This window comes from Salvelinus namaycush, chromosome 29, assembly GCF_016432855.1.
Source record: "Salvelinus namaycush isolate Seneca chromosome 29, SaNama_1.0, whole genome shotgun sequence".
Taxonomy (NCBI): Eukaryota; Metazoa; Chordata; class Actinopteri; order Salmoniformes; family Salmonidae; genus Salvelinus; species Salvelinus namaycush.
Window position 1 is genome coordinate 19866505 of NC_052335.1, and position 20264 is coordinate 19886768.

At 41.2% G+C, this 20264-nt stretch overlaps 1 protein-coding gene across 1 annotated transcript in view; it reads left to right on the forward strand.

Moving 5' to 3' along the window:
• Positions 1-20264, forward strand: part of LOC120024563 (exostosin-1-like) — a 347488-nt gene that overhangs the window by 305501 nt on the left and 21723 nt on the right. Inside the window, exons 4-7 of the mRNA XM_038968847.1 lie at positions 6596-6715; positions 9110-9242; positions 12972-13090; positions 13609-13704. Of these exons, the coding sequence (XP_038824775.1) occupies positions 6596-6715; positions 9110-9242; positions 12972-13090; positions 13609-13704 (468 nt within the window). The remainder of the gene's footprint in view (positions 1-6595; positions 6716-9109; positions 9243-12971; positions 13091-13608; positions 13705-20264) is intronic.

Sequence of the window (20264 nt, forward strand, 5' to 3'; positions counted from 1 at the left end):
CACTCACCCCTAATCATCTGCTTACTATGAAATCTACCACAGCTCTACCTCCTTTTGCCAGATTCATCAGGGAGGACATGTACGCTCAGAAAAGGTGACGGCATGTTTAATATCAAGCAGAACGGTTTTGGAGACGCTGGCGAAAAGAGTATCTAGCCAACATCGCCATCAGGCAGTGCTGACACACCCCGACGAGAAACCTGCAGTTCAGTGACATAGTGATGATGAGAGATGATGATCTGCCTAGAAATGAGTGGCGGATGAGTAGAGTCTCAGAGACTACTGTTGATAAAGATGGACTAGTAAGGAGAGTCAAAATATGTGTTGGTGATCGGAAGTTAGACAAGACAGGCAAGCGTCTCACCAAGCTGTCAGTGTTCGAACGCCCAGTTCAAAAGCTGGTCTTGTTGCTGGAGACTGGTTAAGATATATGCCCCCCCAAATCTCTTTACATTCTATATCTTCTACTTTTGAGTCGTTTGTGCTATGATTCCATACCTTTCTGATACCCTATTTCTGGTCTTAGGTCATTTAAAGTACAGAAACCATTCGTTCTTTGTGTATACCATGTACATTGTTCCAAATCACTCCTGATTTAGTGGGATTGTAAATGAACCCCTAAAACGAGTGTCCGATCACAATGTCTGCTCTATATTTGGACTTTTATTTTCTTGTATGAGCTTTCTATCCTCTCTCCTATCCTGTATATTTGACAGTTTAGTGTGACTTTTATTTTGAAAGCAGGTTTTTTGCCTTCTCTGTTTTACGCGCCAAGGGTATATGGGAAACGGGCACAAGAGAGGAAAAGGAAAATATGTTTTTGTTAAGGTTGTTCAAGCACCCAAGAAACAATGTCAAACTTAGCACCTAGCTGGAAAGATGATGAGCTCTTACGGTGTGTTTATGGAAATGGTACTGCATGAAACTTTCATGAACCATCAGTTTGAGAGTTGACCATTCTTTCAGCTGGGGATGCTACAGGGACCATACCAGAGCATCTGTAAGGGAGCAGATGATCTATGATATGGATTGGAACCAGTCTGATTCTTATGAGTTCATGTTGTCTGATTTGAAGGCTACAAAAAAAAAATATATATATATATATATATATTTTTTTAGCTCATTTGATCCCGACCTGACAGTGTGCCTTTCAACTAATCTTTTTTTGTGTTTCAACCTTGTCATTGCTGTGTACAGGCAACCCCAGCAGGTCGTCCAGCAGACGCTGCCCCCTCCTGTCTTCCAGTTGATGCTGACCAAGCTGCACACCATCACAGCAGCACCTAACCCAAACCCTTTCCCTACCCCTTACCCTAAACCGGGTTTGTATCCTAACCCAACCCCACCCCTTATCCTAAACCGGGTTCGTATCCAAATCCCAACCCTACCCTCCCCATACACTGATACATCACACTCTTTCCCTTCTTTGAGCCCACCCCTCTCTTTATTTATGGTTTTGTTTAGACTGATTTTTTTTTCTTTTTTTTTCTTCATTTTTACCATTTTAAGAGTTCTATAAGTCTTCTTCTTATTATTATTATTATTATTATTATTATTATTATCATCATCATCAGACGGGTAAGGATGTTCTCCCATAGGAAGCAAGGGCTGGAGGGGCACCAAAATGGCTGAAAGATGCCTTCATGCCCTGATCTGCACTTTGCTATTTCCCTTCATGGACTAAAGTTCAATGGATTTGTACAATTGGTTAGTCTAGTTCAGTGTTCTTATTTCTTGCCTAATGGGCAACAGTGTGAACATTGTCATCACTACCTTTGCTATAACACCTCATTGAACTACTCAATAAGACCACTCTTGGGTAAATTGAGTGAATGAATGATTGGTTATGACAACATGCACTAAACCGGAACATATGGTTGTGAACAATTAAAAACAGCAGGATATGTGAATTAAATTGTGACTAGTGCACTTCATACGTTGTACATTGATAATCTTTGTCTCCATCCATGCTAACCCTTTTGCATAATTTGTGCTCCTTTTTCACAGACAGTTTTGAATGATGACCTGTCTCCATAACTGACAAGAACCGAGAAGGAATATCATCACCAATGATGCTAATAATATTTCTAACTGTACTGATGAGGAAGAGGGAAGACATCCATTGTCGCTGAACTGCTTGACGTGTTCAGTCAAAATTACAGTGCCACTTTCTTACCAGTAGTCACATGTTCAATAAGAAGTTCTATACAATACAGAAGTGTTTTTGCTCTATAATGAGGTTCTGCCAATCATATGTTGGAAAACATTATCAAGAAAACCTACAGTAGCTGAACACTGTGATAGTAACCTGTTTGTTGAACAACAGTGATTCTAAGAACAAGAATAGCTGGTACCTATAGGACAATGTATCTATCACAGGTCACCAAGGGTACAGTAAGGTAAAACCTTAATAAAATAATTGGTGATGCTTAATTGTGCATGCCTCTCATTTTCCAACAACTTAATATGCAATAAAGTTATACCTATGGCTTGCATAACCAACTCAGTTTCCCTTGTTAGTGTTCTCCCTGAGGTTTGAAGGTTGGACAGTTCGATCCCTGGCCGAGTCATACCAGACTGTAAAAATGGGACCTGATGTGTCTCTGCTTGGCACTCAAGATAGATTGAGATAGATTGGGGGTAAGGCCCTGTGATTGACTAGCGTTCTATCCAGTTAGTGTACTGGTACATCAAGCTGCCTCACACTACAGAAACAAGAGATAGGCTCCTGCTCCTATGAGCCGTTGTGGCTCACACAAGCAAAGTTACCCTCTTAATTTGACTTGCAACTTTAACAGTATTGAGTCAAGGAAAATAAATGGGAGATAAATTCACCTTTCAGCAGGACAATAACCTAAAACGCAAGGCCAAATCGACACCTGAGTTCCTTACCAAGAAGACAGTGAATGTTCCTGAGTGGCCGAGTTACAGTTTTGACATAAATCTACTTGAAAATCTATGGTAAGACTTGAAAATGGTTGTCTAGCAATGATCAACAACCAATTTGAGAGCGCTTGAAGAATTTGGAAAATAATAATAGGCAAATATTGTACAATCCAGGTGAGTAAAGCTCTTAGAGACTTACCCAGAAGACTCACAGCTGTAATAGCTACTAAATATGATTCTAACGTATTGACTCGGGGATGTGAATACTTATGGAAATTTGATATTTCTGTATTTAATTTTCAATAAATGTGCCAACATTCCTAAATACATGTTTTAACTTTTTTATAATTGGGTATTGTGTGTAGATGGGTCAGAGGAAAAAAATATGTTTAATCAATTTTGAATTCTGGCTGTAACACAACAAAATGTGGAATAAATCAAGGGGTATGAATAAGGCACTGTATAGTTGTATTTTATTTTTTGGACAAGAATGATTTTAGTAGGTTATTTCCATCTACTCATCTCTTAAAATGTGTTAACTTGCCTCTCACCATAGCCAGCTAGCTAGCTAATGTGTCTAACATAGATGGCTAACTATAGTACATATACTAATGGCTGTCCTAGCCAGTATAGCAAAGATTATCTGAGTCATTCAGTAGATAGCACAGCTTCGCCTCTTCCTCTGTGAACCAGAAATACTTTACAAAATTAAGAGTACATGTTTTTCTGTCTGAGCATAGCTGGGTCATTCCTACTTTGTGGTGCCTTTTGGACCTCAACACTTTTGGAGAGAAAAAAAGTATATTTTTGTGTCAGATAAAGGACATGTTTGACTTTCAGAAAAAAACATATTGGTCAAGCTCATGCACTTATTTTCTTAGGTGCATTTTCCAACCTGTTAGATGCATACGGGTGGAAATGTGGAGCCCAAATTAGCCATAGCTCTGTGAGTGAGAAAGATTGAGCGAGTAAAATGGTCAACACTTTAACAGGATTTTTACTTCTCTTTCAAATATATTTTAACATTTAGAAATTTGGTTAATTTTCTCTATAATTTAGCCTAACAGGGTGGAAATATATGAGTGGGACATACAGACTAACAACATGAAACATGGAAAAATAGATAAAATGGAGTGTCTATATTTATGTACTTTTGCACCATTTCTTTCCCACCAAAGAAATTATGACACTTCCTGAATGTGGTGTCATTTTAGAAAGGGGTTATTTTCATAAATGGAGAATTGAAACAAACTAACAGATTGGAAAATGATATCAGAGTCACAGAAAATCGTAAATAAAAATGTAATACAATAATCCTGAACAAAAGTAATTGAGAGAGAATTTAACTAGGACTATAAAATAATATTATATTTTAAGGCGTATTTCTCGTGGACGTTGATGAGTAACACTCGGGGACATGGCAAAAAAGCCTACATCCACTGAAAAAAAAGTTTTCAAAATTATTCCCTTTCAAGATCCATATTTTTGTGTGTTTAATGTAAGGACACCTGACCTTTAATATTTAAAGCATTTTGGAATCCACATTTTACAGTAAATATAAAGTGATGTCCTGGGGACAGAAAAGGCACTGCCTAGTTAAATAAAAAATGAAAACGCAAAGGAGCAATCAAGAAAGAAAACAGCAAAATGAAGCATAGCAATTGATTTATCGAATTTGATTGATCATTATAATTTTGACAGTCAACCCACACAGAGTATGAAATTGAAATTGATAATTAATTTTCTTTTTGTCACAATTTATGTGGTAACAAGAAGGAAATGAAATGGCATTTACATTTCGTTTTTAAGTGTAAGAGTGTTGCATTTCCAATTGAGTGTCGGCAGCTAAATGCTTCCATAAGTATCAACAAGGGCTTAATACAAATTCTAGCTAGCTAGCAACAACATTAGTGCAGCTTGCTAGTTAGTTAACATTTGCTATAGATAGCTACAGCAGGCGTACGCCTGTAGAAAGCTACTGCTACCTTGTGGTCTGGAGTTTTATAAGAGGCTGATCGGCGGTTGAACAGTGCTATCTGAACAACAAAAAGTTGACTGCCGACACTGAGCAGAACTGCTAATGCCTGTCAGCAGTCCGCACACGTTTTGTAGAACCGCAAGCAAAGTGGTATCAGAACAAAAGTCATGCAGGCCTCAGTTATTCAGAGTGTGAATTAGATACAAAAGGATGCTAAAAGGTTGGGAAAGTTAGGATTAAATCACTATTGATTTGTAGTCTTCTGTTGTGTTCAGATGGTTCAATGTAAATGTATTCCATTTAGATCTATTGTCTTATCAAAACCCAACTTCATAAAGATTAGCATGAGGGGTTTCTGGGAAAGAACCAACTAACTCTGCTTGAATTACAAGCAATTCAGAAACTTTTGTAAAATCTCTACAATTTATACACTCAAACTTGTGAATAAATGGCTGTTGAGATCGTTTACGTATATCTAATGTAAAGATAATCCGCTACCATGAGTCATAGTATGCTATCGTGAGCGTTAATAGATTTAAAAGCTTTTTAAATACACTCCTATGTATAAACAGACACATAAACAAGCTTATGAGTGTCAAGATAATAACTTATATCCAGCTTTGTTTACAGAGTTGGTAAACTAGCAAAGCACAGCCCCCACACCATACTGCTGCGTGTGTGTGTGTGTGTGCGCGTGTGTGTGTTGGTCCATAATGAGAATGGAGGAGAGTTTTTAAGGCCATCCAATGTTTTGGTTTTATACAACAATCAAGTTGTTGCACCTACTGGTAAAAAGTGAATCTCTTTACATTTAATTATGTGGAAGAATGATGCACAACAACCCAGCACAACATGTGGAGTAGCTTATTCCCCCACAGAGGAGACACATAAACACTGATGGAGAGATAGAGAGGGAGGGGGAGGATTTGATTTGCCTAATGTATACCCTGCCTCTGAGTGTATTAAAATGAGAGATACTGTCACTGCCAAACATCAGCTCAGACAGACATTGTTTTCAGGCTTCAGGTGGGAAAGGGGGGCTGTCTTTGTGATTTCGGGGTTAGAAATGTGACATTCATGGTGACTGCTGATTTGTCTTCCTGCCCCCTCTCCTGCCACGTGTCACATTGTGAATTGTATTTTCTGTGTTTGTTTGTATAATTTATGAAGAGCTCCGAGAGGAACAGTAACAGTACAGAACAGTGATGTGCTGTGAAACATGAGGTAGTGCTATCTGTTAGTTAGTAGGGTGTGGTAGTGTTGTGTTTTAGCCATAGGAGTGACATGATCCCTAACTTAAGGGCTCAACCACTCTCACACAAGGCTGGTTTACTAGCCCATAACATTTTAACACCTCAGTTTCTCTCTAGCAGTATGAACTATGCTGGAGCAACACCTTGAGAGGATAGTCCTCAATTGGAATGGTATGCCAGTAAATTCTATTGGTCCTCTTATTAGTCCTCTAAGGCCAACCACATAGATCACATTGTAATTTGACCATTGAGGACCATCGTTAACGATGTCATTGGTCCCTCAAGTTATAGCCACTAAAGGGCCATTCGAATCCTACAGAGAGGTGTTGCTATGGCTCTCATGGGTGGAGACAGTGTGTCCATGGGCCTCCCTCGGGAAGGAGTATTTCACCTAATCACATCTGCCCAGAGAATAACCCATGTGCCCCCACTCCCTCACATTCGTTTAAATTTTCACTCTGTCCTTTTTTTCCCCCAGGTTCCTTCAATTACCAGATCTGTGGACCATGACAAAATATTGGCGCTCAGGCAGCAGACTCAGTTCCTCTGGGATGCTTATTTTTCTTCGGTAGCAAAAATAGTATTAACTACATTAGAGGTAAGCTCTCCCATTTATAGAACTGTTCATTTGAATCAAGAGTGGGTGGGAGCGGGTTGGGAGGATTGCAGGGCCAGACAGCCAGCAGCCAGGATAACGGATAGCCTTTTCTATAATGTGCACAAGTGGCCAGGATGAATTGATGGTGGCTGTACAACAGCGTTTCCCAACCAAGTTCTTAATTTCCCCTGGTTTGTTTTTTCTTACTCCTCCTGACAGTCTGGCTCTTACTTTGGGAGTGTTTTCACTATACTCTCTCTTCTGTCTCAGTCTCTGGGGGGAAACAGACACAAAGGGCTTTCATCAGGCTCTTCCCCAGAACAGACAGTCAGTCAGGACCTGCCATGATCAAAAGAGATTGCAGTGTAACGGTTTCCTCTGGCATCTTAAATGTCTAGAGACTCTCATGGACTAGAGTACATAGACAGGTAGCTGGGGGTTCCTTAAACAAAACTCCCCCTTGTGCTATACTGCTACTGTTTATTGTTGTCACACCCCCAAATATAGTGTCCTCTCAGAGCAAAGTTAAAATAATTGTCATGTTTCCCCTGGAACAATCAGAAAAACACTTTTTATGGTCTGATGTGTGGAGAGGAAGCCACGGTATGAGGTGTTTTGGCCTGCAGGTATGAGAGGAAAGGTTCAGCAGGGTAACATCAGAACATTCTCATAGGCTCTCTGTTCACCCCTCTGTCTCACTCAACATTTTGAGGGTTTTACTTTGGTCTGAGTTTTTCCATGGGTTTTTATATTAACACACTTTCACTTATTGTTGTATCACTGACCCATTCAGAAGCTACTCTGTTATGATAATGTTGTGGGCTCTAATTTAGAACTCACTCAACAGACACTCCAACCTGTCACCCATATGTCTTTGTCCCTGAGGTTTTCATGTCACTTCTTCATTTTGAGGGTGTCTGTGTTTAATTTCTCCACTCTCTGTCTTTACTCCCTTCCTCTTTCCATTCAATTTACCACTTCATAAAGGAAATAATGACAAAGAGGGTTGAGGAGGAGGGGGAAAATAGAAAGTGAGGAGGATAAATTATAGGCATTCCGCCATGGTTCTTCAAAGGGAGCCACAGCAGCACTTTGTGATGAATTGGATTAGGGCCGAGTGTTGGTTTTATGTGTTGCCGGGCGAACGTCACCACCAGGTGCCTAGTCCAAATCCAACAGGGACGAAATTAGGCCCATCTCCATGGATATTTACCATTGTGCAGATGTGGTAAATGCTCGGCGCTACCTGCCGACTGACAAAATGGGGGAAATTAGGCATTCTAAATAGCCTCGCAAGTGGCACACACACACAGGGCTTTTGTGAGGTTGTCGATAAGTGCCAGCTAATTCTCCATATAGATCAAAAGGCACATCTCGTCTCAGTGTTGCTGGCACTGGACGGGCACAGGGACTCTAAACTGATATAATAATCACACTGAGGGTGGCCGTTTGAGGTGCGGGACAAACAGGCAGACGCACCGCTTCCCTCATAGGCAGATAAATCTGACCTGAATCTGTCAATAGGGTTTTCAGATACATTTGCCTACAATGCAGAACAAGTATAACACAGTCACATGATACTGTAGCTTCTCCTGTAGAAGATAAAATATTTTTTTTACTGTGGAGGTACTGTATTTTGAGCAACATAAATGAAGCTCATCACCTAGCAGGGAGTAAAAACTGTGGAGGGGTCGACCTACCGCCTCGTCTCTCTGAGGGGGTTGCTTGTTAAGGCCTCTCTCACAACCTCATTAGGACCCACAGTTCAAACGGAGGAAGCAGCCTGGAAAGCACTGGGCTCTGAGAGTAGCTGATGCAAGGGAGGAGACGTACCCATATGGAGGTCTCTTGCTGTGGATCCAAGAGCAGGGGAGCTGTAGCCTTTCTACTTCAGGACATGCAGTGAGGCAGGTGTATTGGAAAGAGCAATCAAAAGTAGATGGCTGATATGAAATGACTGTCATTAATGTTAATTAATTTGATTGAGAGGTTGGTTTTGTGTCCATTGACGCAACTAATATCAGGACCCATAGGTGACCATCTTCATGTAAAATATCCTGTACATCACTCTTACTGCATGACCACTGCATGCAAATAACTCCTTACAGTCATTGCTGTTCAATAGACTGTCAGTAGCACAGTCATCATATATAGCAACATGGGACGACGAGATACAGGTCCAATCTCCACAGTCAACATGCAAGGTAACAGTTGCACCTGGGTGAGTGGGCATCAGTCCCAGCTGAGGGAGTGAGGTGTTATCTGCATCAGCAAGACGCTGCTCGACAACATGGCCACGTCTATCAGACCCAGCCTCTTGCACAGCGAGCAGCTTCTTTGTACTAATCCTCTCTCTCTCTCCTCCTCCTCTCTGTGTTGTTTCTTTTTCTGCAGATAATCCAAGACAGAATAAATTCACACATATCCAGGAACAAGTTGATGTGGAATTCGTTGCCTGGTGGACTGTACATTCTGCCTCAGTTCTCCACGGACGCTGCAGTGTTCCCCTTCTATTACTCCTCTCTGGGTGAGTTGCAGCCTGGTGATAACCTGCTATTATGTGTCTGTATAACAGACTCCTCTCTGGGTGAGTTGCAGGCTGTTGATAACCTGCTATTATGTGTCTGTATAACAGACTCCTCTCTGGGTGAGTTGCAGCCTGGTGATAACCTGCTATTATGTGTCTGTATAACAGACTCCTCTCTGGGTGAGTTGCAGCCTGGTGATAACCTGCTATTATGTGTCTGTATAACAGACTCCTCTCTGGGTGAGTTTCAGCCTGGTGATAACCTGCTATTATGTGTCTGTATAACAGACTCCTCTCTGGGTGAGTTGCAGCCTGGTGATAACCTGCTATTATGTGTCTGTATAACAGACTCCTCTCTGGGTGAGTTGCAGCCTGGTGATAACCTGGTATTATGTGTCTGTATAACAGACTCCTCTCTGGGTGAGTTGCAGCCTGGTGATAACCTGGTATTATGTGTCTGTATAATATATATACGTCTATGCATGGGAACTGTTGACACACAACCACAAGGAATCAGACCTCCGCTTTGTCCATCAGGTCTTTCAACTCCTTGACAGAGTCAAAACGAAATTTTTCATTCACAACCAGTTCATTGTGGAGGGCCTAATGTTAATGTGCGCTCTTTGTTGCTTTTATGAATTTTGTCTTGCTGCTTTTTGTTCTATGTTGCTCTGTCTGTATGCTACGTCTTGCTTGTCCTATGTTGCTATGTCTGTATGCTATGTCTTGTTCTATGTTGCTATTGTCTATATTGTAATTGTTTTTAATAACCTGCCCAGGGACTGCGGTTGAAAATTAGCCGGCTGGCTAAAACCGGCACTTTTACTGAAACGTTGATTAATGTGCACTGTCCCTGTAAAAATAAACTCTAACTCAAACTCAAACTCAAACTCAACCTTTCCTCCATGCTATTTTATATACCCCAGTGCTACATATTAATACCCTCTGAGAAAATGTTGCTCATGCTAACCAACCACAGACAAATTTTACATAAAGTCATATTTGGGGACCAAACAATGCACTTTACAACGGAAATTGTCTTGGATGTAACCTTGCAAACTGGTATATGTTATCCCATATCCTATCTGCAGTCCCATTAACTGCCACGGGTCAAGTCCTCCCTAGTCAGTGATTAGTTGTCACTGAGATGGAGCAGAGAACAGCATAAAGCCTAGAGCTGCAGTCAGTGTCTTGTGTATTTCCTCCGGCATTGAGCACCTTGGAGCTGTGCACTATGAACTGTGCTGCTGTCGCAGTCCTGCGAGGAGCACTGGGATGAAGCCATAACTCAGATAGATGCTTGTCTTTCTCTGAGGAGTTGTGTACAGGAGGAATGGGCAGTTTGCTTTATGCTTCCACAGTTATACGTTTTTGCCGGTACTGGAGGAATAACGTTCTCAATGCCGGTAATACACAGGCATTATCAGTCTCACTTTCCATAATGCTGATAGCAGCAGAAGGTTTTAGTTTTTTTCTTTGCATTGTAGGCCTATTTCAATTCTACTGACTTTAATTTACTGTTTTTAAGCTTGTATTTGTCTCTGTCAATTTCAAGTTGATGTTACAATATTTTGTTATTATGACAGCATCTGTCCCGAATCATATTTGCTCCTCTGAGAAGTGGAAAAGAAGGAACGATAGCGACATTGGGCTCCATTTCTGGGGGGTCTTGGTGACTGGGTATACCGCCTCAAAATCACAAATTGGATTTCCAACTTGTTTAGTAGAGAGTCCAGCTCCTTTAGTACCTCCTATCATGTGCTTCACAATCCTCTTTTGACTGTGTTTAAAGCTACTGGGAATGTATGAAGAGATGCCAAAGCAGTGGATAAGAATGAGAAGGTCCATTTAGAAACTGTTTGAATGTTCCCTGTTGAAACTCTGCTTGTTTTCCACAGTCATCCGAACCAATTCTCATCGCCATTTGAGTTAGAATTTTTACTCATGAGATGTAATGTCTCAACTGAATTTTGTTTGAGCTGTCAATAAATCTCAATCTATAGCTTCATTATAGCTTTTCACATGAGGAAATTATATATTGTCTAAATCCTCGAATTAGATTGGCAGGGTACACAAAATTATGTGAATTATCCGACCACTGCATATGCAGTTCCACACAGTCTTCTCCCATTGTGTAATGCCGATTCATCTACAGAAGGACTATCTCCAGGATGCTGCTAGAAGAGGAGTGATTTGTTTACCACCACCTCGTGTGAAAAAGCGGTAACACTTGCCCTCGTCACCCCACCTCTTCACTTCCCCGGCACCTCTATTTATTTTTAAGGTTACCAGCTAGATTTCCTCGAGGCTTCAGGACCCCCTAACAGCTTCCTCCTCTGGAGTCCTATCACTATCATTGATCCAGCCTGGCTTTCTGTTTTGGTCCGGAAAACCCTCCAACTTGCCTCGTTTGCTGAGCATGATTGTTCCGGTTCATTGCAATCGGTGGGATTTTTTTTTCTTCCATTACCATAGTACAGTTTGACTTCATTCTGTCAATATTAATGAGGTCTAGTTTCTGAGCGTGTTTCAGATCACACTGAACCTTTCTAATGACGAGTTCTAGAGCTCCTTCGCTAAGGCCAGTAACAAGCATAAAGGCTAATAACCAACATGACACCCTGCTTTACTAGGCCTACAGTAAGGTATCCTGCAAAGGGCAGACTCTCAAGATAAGAGGGGCTATTATACAAGGCTCTTTTTTACAAATGTGGGACTAACGGCCTACTCTGCGACAGCTGTTGGTGTGTTCTAAAGGGAACAGTAATATTGGATCAATGCTTAACATACCTTGTTGAAATTGAAAATATGTTTCCCCTGTCTTAACAACAGTTGAAGAAATGACTTTGATCACAGTTATTTCAATGAAAGTCATTTGAACAAAATGTTTTTGCCAGTTCTGCTTGGTACATTTGCAGTTTAATGTTTGATTCAAACGTTTGTTTGAAGTGCACTTAAAATTGCTGCCAGAAATGGCTGTGGGGTTTCCCGGAGGAAACATTTCTTCTACAAAAGTGTTGCCAGAGTAAAATACTTTAAGGCTTATGGGATTTTGATGACCGGATGAGAATTATTATATTTTTTTATATATTTAACTAGGCAAGTCATTTAAGAACAAATTCATATTTTATAATAATGACCTACCCTGGCCAAACCCTCCCCTAATAACCCGGACGACTCCGGGCCAATTGTACGCCGCCCAATGGGACTCGTGTGGTCCTAATGCAATAATGAATCCCTCCTTTGAAGATGATCGGCAGAGATTTTCTATAGATTTCTTTGCTTATGCAACAATGTCTGCAAAGAACAAACCTATTCAGGTAAATGTTATGCTCACCAAATGGACACATACAAACAGCCAGCACAAGTTTGCTATCATGTCCCACATCAAGAAGGCATCGTTGTGTGATCAGGGTCCAAAATAGGTCTTCTAGAGGCACCACACAGCATCAGGGTAAATCCATAAATAGAGCTCAGTACACCAGAGAGGTCAGAGAGTCCACAGCTCTGTGTCAGAGAGATTGATAGGGATGCTGTAAGTGCACTGGGTGTCCATTTATGCGTGATGAGGTGGATGGATTGGAGAGTCCAGTCTGTCCCTTCTGAAGGTGTGTGTCAGAAAGGTTAATGTCTTGAGGTGCGTGTGTGTTAAGTTGTGTCTGAAGGTGTGTATTAAGGTGTGCGTCTGAAGGTTTGTGTTAAGGTTTATGTCTCTCTGTGTGGTTGCAGGTAAGATCCCGTCCCAGGAGTTCACTGCTGTTATCCAGGCCGTGACTCCTCTCCAATCTCAGCTGCAGCCCATAGTCAAGCTCGTCATCGCTGTTGCCAAATCCAAGTTCTGTGCACAGGTGAGAGCTCAGACCTATGACCCGGGAGCTAAGGCGAAATAGCAGGGATGCAGACCATTAATTTTTATACTGTCACTCGAAGTCAGTGGAAGTTTATCTTATGTGATATAGCATAAATCTTTATAGCTATACGGCATGCCATGTCTCCCCATGCTATATTTACGGGTGTGCTATATGGCCAATATACCACGGCTAAGGGCTGTTCTTAGGATACCTGGATATAGCCCTTAGCCGTGGTATATTGACCATATCACACAAACCCCCGAGGTGCTTTATTGCAAATTATAAACTGGTTACCAATGTAATTAGAAGAGTAAAAGGAAATGTTATGTCATACCCATGGTATATGGTCTGATATACCACAGCTTTCAGCCAATCAGCATTCAGGGCTCGAACCACCCAGTTTATAATGAACAGACTTATTTTCGCTATATATCCGCTGCTAAAAAAATAATGGCTATATGTACTGGGTCTATGCTCTTTTGAATTAAGATTTTATTGAATTGTTTCGTTTGCAGATAATTGTGCTGTGGAATTGTGACAAGCCTTTACCTCCGAAGAGCAAGTGGCCCTCCACCACCGTGCCTATCACTGTCATTGAGGGAGAGAGAAAGGTACGAGATTTCCTAGTTATGCGGGTGTTAAGATTACATGTTTTGCTATCGATTTTAATGTGTTTTATTGAGTCTTAATCATTGAGGGAATGAGCATAGCTGTTAAAGTAGAACTGACACCAATACATTTATTTGAAGTTCAAAAAATATTGCTATCAGGTTGTAAATCACAACTGGCCTGGTACATTGTTTGCTGCCTCCACCCATTCAGGATGCACTGTTTCAGTTTCAGTTTTTATTTTATTTTTAAACCCAAGACAAATGTAACTAAGGCTGGGAATGTCAATACAATCAAACTAGCAAGGACAATGATCACAAGTCAGTCATAACGTGGCTAATAGGCTAGCGTATCTATTTATGTAGCTATTTATTTAGCAAGGTAAAAACACTGAGCCTAACGTTGGCTGGCTAGCTAGCTAGCTGCTGGGAGGGTGTCATGTTGTTTTTCAGTGGCTAGAGCTAGAGGCAGGTGTCATTTGGCTAGCTAGCAAAAAATATGCATTTCTATGCTGAAATAGAACGACTATTATCCACTTAGCATATCTCTTGCGTTCATAAATTCAATGTGGCTGTCTACTCCGATTTCAGAGCACTCTCGTCTGAGTGTGCCAGAGCGCAAAATAACTGATGAATTTATGATACCCGCTGAATATGACTGGTGTCAGTAAACGTAGGCAAAAAAAGTAAGATAGTTACGAACGCTCTAGATAACATGTAAACAGCCTAACCAGCTCTGCTAGGGCGAGTAAAATGGTCAGAGGTGTCCTCTCATTTGTGTCTGGAAGTAGCTAGCAAGCTAGCCAACTTTAGCCAGTTAGCTTGGGTGATTGACTGCAAAACGCTCTGAATTTATGAACAGATAATCTGACAGCACTCTGAATTTATGAACAACCCAGAGTGCACTCTGACACACTGGAGGCAATTTATGAACGCACCCTGAGCTAGTTGTCAATCAAATGTTTTTGGCATTGATCAAATGGGTGGGCAGGCAAGTTCCCATTCAGTTGTAAAAATGTGGGTTGGGACCAGCATGCATTGGCAGGCAAGCTGCAGAAGGACAAGCAGGCTACTATTCCTCATCGTTTATCAGTGCAATTCTGACGGTCAACTAGTTGAAAAAGTTTGAGAGGGTTTATCTAATTTTCCCTCATTAGATTTTAGCTCATCTCGCTCTGGCTAGCATTAGTTGTTGATTATGTCGTTGTTGATGTGCATAACTGTGCATAACTTTCATAGTGGTTTCATCAAAATGAAATCTAGAATCGGCTTCCTATTTCGCAACAAAGCCTCCTTCACTCACGCCGCCAAACATACCCTCGTAAAACTAACTATCCTACCGATCCTCGACTTCGGCGATGTCTTTTACAAAATAGCTTCCAATACTCTACTCAGCAAACTGGATGCAGTCTATCACAGTGCCATCCGTTTTGTTACCAAAGCCCCTTATAACACCCACCACTGCGACCTGTATGCTCTAGTCGGCTGGCCCTCGCTACATATTCGTCGCCAGACCCACTGGCTCCAGGTCATCTATAAGTCGATGCTAGGTAAAGCTCCGCCTTATCTCAGCTCACTGGTCACGATAACAACACCCACTCGTAGCACGCGCTCTTGCAGGTATATTTCACTGGCCATCCCCAAAGCCAACACGTCCTTTGGCCACCTTTCCTTCCAGTTCTCTGCTGCCAATGACTGGAACGAATTGCAAAAATCGCTGAAGCTGGAGACTTTCCCTCACTAACTTTAAACAGCAGCTATCTGAGCAGCTAACCGATTGCTGTAGCTGTACATAGCCATCTGTAAATAGTCCACCCAATCTACCTACCTCATCCCCATATTGTTTTTATTTACTTTTCTGCTCTTTTGCACACCAGTATTTCTACTTGCACATCATCATCTGCTCATCTATCACTCCAGTGATAATTTGATAAATTGTAACTACTTCGCTACTATGGGCTATTTATTGCCTTACCTCCTCACGCCATTTGCACACACTGTATATAGACTTTCTTTTTTTCTATTGTGTTATTGACTGTACGTTTGTTTATTCCATGTGTAACTCTGTGTTGTTGCTTTGCTTTATCTTGGCCAGGTTGCAGTTGTAAATGAAAACTTGTTCTCAACTAGCTTACTTGGTTAAATAAAGGTGAAATAAATAAATAAAATAAAATCAATAGACTTTAAAGTTACCAAATGTAAAAGGACTCCCGTGGTATTTACATATTTGCAAAATCCATTCAGGTGTATTTTGTGGCTTTTGGCGAATGCGTTCTAATAATCTAAAGTCGCACTGTTGCTACAGCCTGTAAACACACAGTCCAGTTCAAAGTGAATGATGACAGGCCCGTGTGGCAAATTGCTTATTTGCATAAAGGCCTACTGTAGCTCTGATTGGCTATGGCTCACCGCTCTGCGTAGACTCTGGTCCTTGACGAGACAGATGTACTTATTCGGTTTTATTTACTGCAGTGTCTATTAATTGTCCAAACGCACGGCCGCTTTCCCACTCTATATTGCTTTAGAATTTTCACAAATGCCAAACATTCTAAGAATTTATGAAAATGTGAAAATCACCATATCTAAGTGCCCGCTTGTCAAAAAATGTAAAAAATAAAATAAAAATACAATATATAATCTTTCAAATTCTTCCTGGGGGTGTATATGAACAGATTTTAATACGTTTTCATGTCGCAACAACTCTGTCAGTTCCACTTTAAAGTCAGGGGAGATAAAATGCCGTCGTACATTTCTAATAAAATCCTTTCAAGCTTTTCTTTAATTTGTCCTTTTTGGAACTGGCCCTGACTGAGTGCGAGTCTGTCTCCTGGAATCTGAGCTTAGCCATTACTGTGCCAAGCCTCAGCTGAATCATTTTAGTAGCGCTAAAGGTACCACTTTGCAGTGATGTTCTTATGAGCTTTTAAAACAATAGGAGTTAGTACACCCGACATCATACTTCCAAACAGGACAAATGCTCTTACTGAATACAAGCATCTTAAACACAGTAATGTGGTTTCAATCGAACTATTCTGATGAAACGCTATTGCGCTGACAGTATGAATTCATCCAACCCTTCATTGAGTCCAAATAATCACTCCTTTTGTGTTATTTGGAGCGTTCCATTCACTTAAAGAGAGCGTTCACCCAAATTACACACTTTCCATGACTTCCTTACCCAGTAAGCAGTCTATGGACAAGTTATGACAGTAATCCATTCTTTAGTTTCCCTGGCACTGTTTCCAAATGCTAACATTTAGCGTTTGTGGCACAAATACCATTCAAGTCATAGGACTGATATTTGAATTGTTCATGCATCATGTCCAAATCATTCGAAAGTATCTAAAATTGATTGTGACGATCAACAGTCACTTATAGATGATTTGAACATGATGAGCAAAAAATGCTAATTTCGGTCCCATAACATAAAATGGGATTTGTGCCACAAATGCTAAAACGTTAGCATTTGGAAACAGTGCCAGCCATGGAAACAAAACCAAAGCATGGATTGCTGTCATACATTGTCTATAGACTGCTTGGAAACCAATGTGTCCTTTTGCAATTTGGGTGAACTATCCCTTTAATTGCTGGCTTCATAAATATCTCCTACTCAAAGCCAAAGTGGAATTCCAATCAGCAGTGTCATGCTTGCTGCTTACCACAGAATTCAGTCAACCCCCCCCCCCCCCCTGCACGCTCTCTCTCTCACACACACAGGCACACACTTCTCAGTTTTTCCATAATCCGCAGCAGCCCAGCTGTTGTCCTAACGCAAGGGCAGGACTCCATGCCGCCCCACTGAGGCAGGAGCAGGACCCTAAAACCCAATGGCAGATCCCTTAATTGATACTGTTTGTTCTCATGTAGTAAACACGGCAATGGAAAAAATGTGTTCCCATTATAACAATAAACAGCTTTTCTAAAAGGCATCTTTGGGCTCCTAAATACTTACTCAGAGTATTCTAGCCTAACAAGACAGCTGCTCCAGAGTAGTAATTCTCCACAGCTCTCTCCCCAAACAATAAGAGTTTCAATGTGTTGAAACCAGCGAGTCAAACGTTCACATCACACTGAATCAGAGCACTGCCAGGAGACTGAGGAAAGGCTAATGGTGGATGTGTTCTGTGTTCCATGTTCTGCAATTGTGCATCTTTTGTTGTCCCTCATATCATCTGCGAAAAAAGCAAAGTAATTGTATGTTTGTCAGGGGGACAGAATATCTAAAGAGGCTCTTATTATCTGGTGTCCTAAATAGTTTATCTCCCCTCAAGGCCAGCATGCAGTTTAAACATTTAAGCAGTGTTTTCCTACTGCCTAATACATGTCACCTATTTACTTAGCGTTATTATGTAGGCTCATTGAAATTACACTGTAACCTAGACCCCATTTATTGTGTTTTCGGTCCTATAATTTCCATTGTGTTTACACTATTTTCCTTTTTAGCAAGCTAGTATGAAAAGCAGGGGCATCATTTCATGCTATTGCATGAATGCATTGTGTGATAGGCAAGGGAAAACACTGGCTGCTGTGAAAGGGCCTTAATGAACCACATTCCCTCTCCCCTTCGTCGTAATATATAATTTTTGTATTTCAATGGACTGCACTAATCAGCAGTGAGTAGAGGTCACCAGCAGCATTTGATCAAAATCCAGCATATTATATTATCGATTTTTCCTCCATGTTTGTGTCCTCGGGAAAGTAACACATCTAAAAATAGGTCCCCTCATCTTGTTCCTTCAATTTTGGTTTCCATTTGAAGGCTAATTAAGTTGGTCCGCATTCGTGCCATGGATCACTTTATAGCCAGCTGCCATTAGATCACTATCCTTGCTCTCGGCAGACCTGCCACTCACTCCCAAGCCTAATGGCTTGGAGCTAAGCCCTTCACTGACTTGTGGGGTGTGTGTGATTGTGAGTGTGCGTTTCTGTGCATGTGAGATCTCCACAGTAGCATCTCCACAGCTGTGTGTGGGTGGCTGGCTGGCTGAGTGTGTTCCTGTCCTGCGATGCGACGCCTCAAGAAGGGCTCACTGTCTCATTAGCACCTCCATCTCCCCATCCTTGTCTGATAGCCATTTCATCAACTGATAATTCATATACAGCCTGGATCACACAATGTCTCATCAGAAGGGAACGTGATTAATAAGAACAGATAAATGAAATAAAGTGAGTCTTCCAAAGCGTTAGATATTAGATCTCTTGCAAAGTGTAGTAATTGGGTTAGTCAAATGCTTTGGAGTACTCTACCATTTTCTCCTCAGGGCGGTCATTTGTCTCACCATGTATACGAGGTGATCTATGGTCACTCAGGGTGTCATTTGTTGTCCCTGAACAAATCTGTCACCTTAATTAATTGTTACTTTCAATAATAATTCCCTGCTTGGCACCCTGAGTTTTCAATTCATGAGTTGATCCTCAGAATCAATTCAGTCCATTCATTCAGGATATACTTTATGTGTTAAATGTTACAGGGCAGAGTTCAAGTAGGCCCCCACTAAATCCAGTCTGCATGGTGATTAGGCCATTCTAGGGGTCAGTTTTCATTCACAACTTGGATTCACAATATCCTTATCGCCTAACCTGCAATCAAATCAATCTGTATACTACAATTGAGGAATAATGACACATGATTGCACTTTGAAGCAAAACAATACAAATAAATTTAAAAAATGGTACATAAAGTGGAGGAAATCTATTTCTATTGCAAAAAAGCACACCTGCATGGTACAAATTATCCAAGTTAAACAAGCTGAAATATCTCACTTCACATTCCCTTAAACTCCGAACAGAGTCTGTGTAAACAGCAATGGTAAAGGAAGTTCACAAAGGAGCTGGGTTTCTGTGGGCCTGTCAGGGTTCTTGGGCCATGGGGCAGGTTGAGGTTATCCCTGGGCTGTACTATAGGCGTGTCTGGGGCTCCCTCGGCCCTTGGGGTAGGTGTCGAAGGATCCATATGCAGTGAGGTCAGAGGAGGCCAGAACACACGCTCCCACAGGACGGCAGGTAGCCTAGTGAAAGGTCGCTGGTTCGACTACCCGAGCTGTGCCCTTGAGCAAGGCACTTAACCCAAATTTGCTCCAGTGGCGCGGTGCTACTATGGCTGACCTTGTAAAACAACACATTTCACTGCACCTATCCGATGTTTGTGACAATAAAACATCCTCCATCCTCTGTTTCCTAAGGCAGGCTAGACAGCTTGATAGCATTTCACGGTAAGGTTGTTGTATTCGGCGCATGTGAGAAATAAAATTTGATTTGATTTGTGAGAGAGAGGTCAAAAGGCTAAGGAGTAAGGGCCACAGGTAGCAAACAACAAATGACAAAGACACTTGATTTGTGGCTTAATATTTAGCTGAGTCATGACTTTAGAGTTGAGTTCTGCTTATGTGGCATCTTTATCAAACATAATGCAATTTTAGTTGACAGTCACTGTAAATAATATGAATATTTAATATCTGAAAAAGCTGTTCAAAATTACAACTTCATGCAATTTCATGAAGTGTATGTTTACCCCACTATGATACTATGAATTATGTACAGAGATGGGCTTTGACAAAAATGTA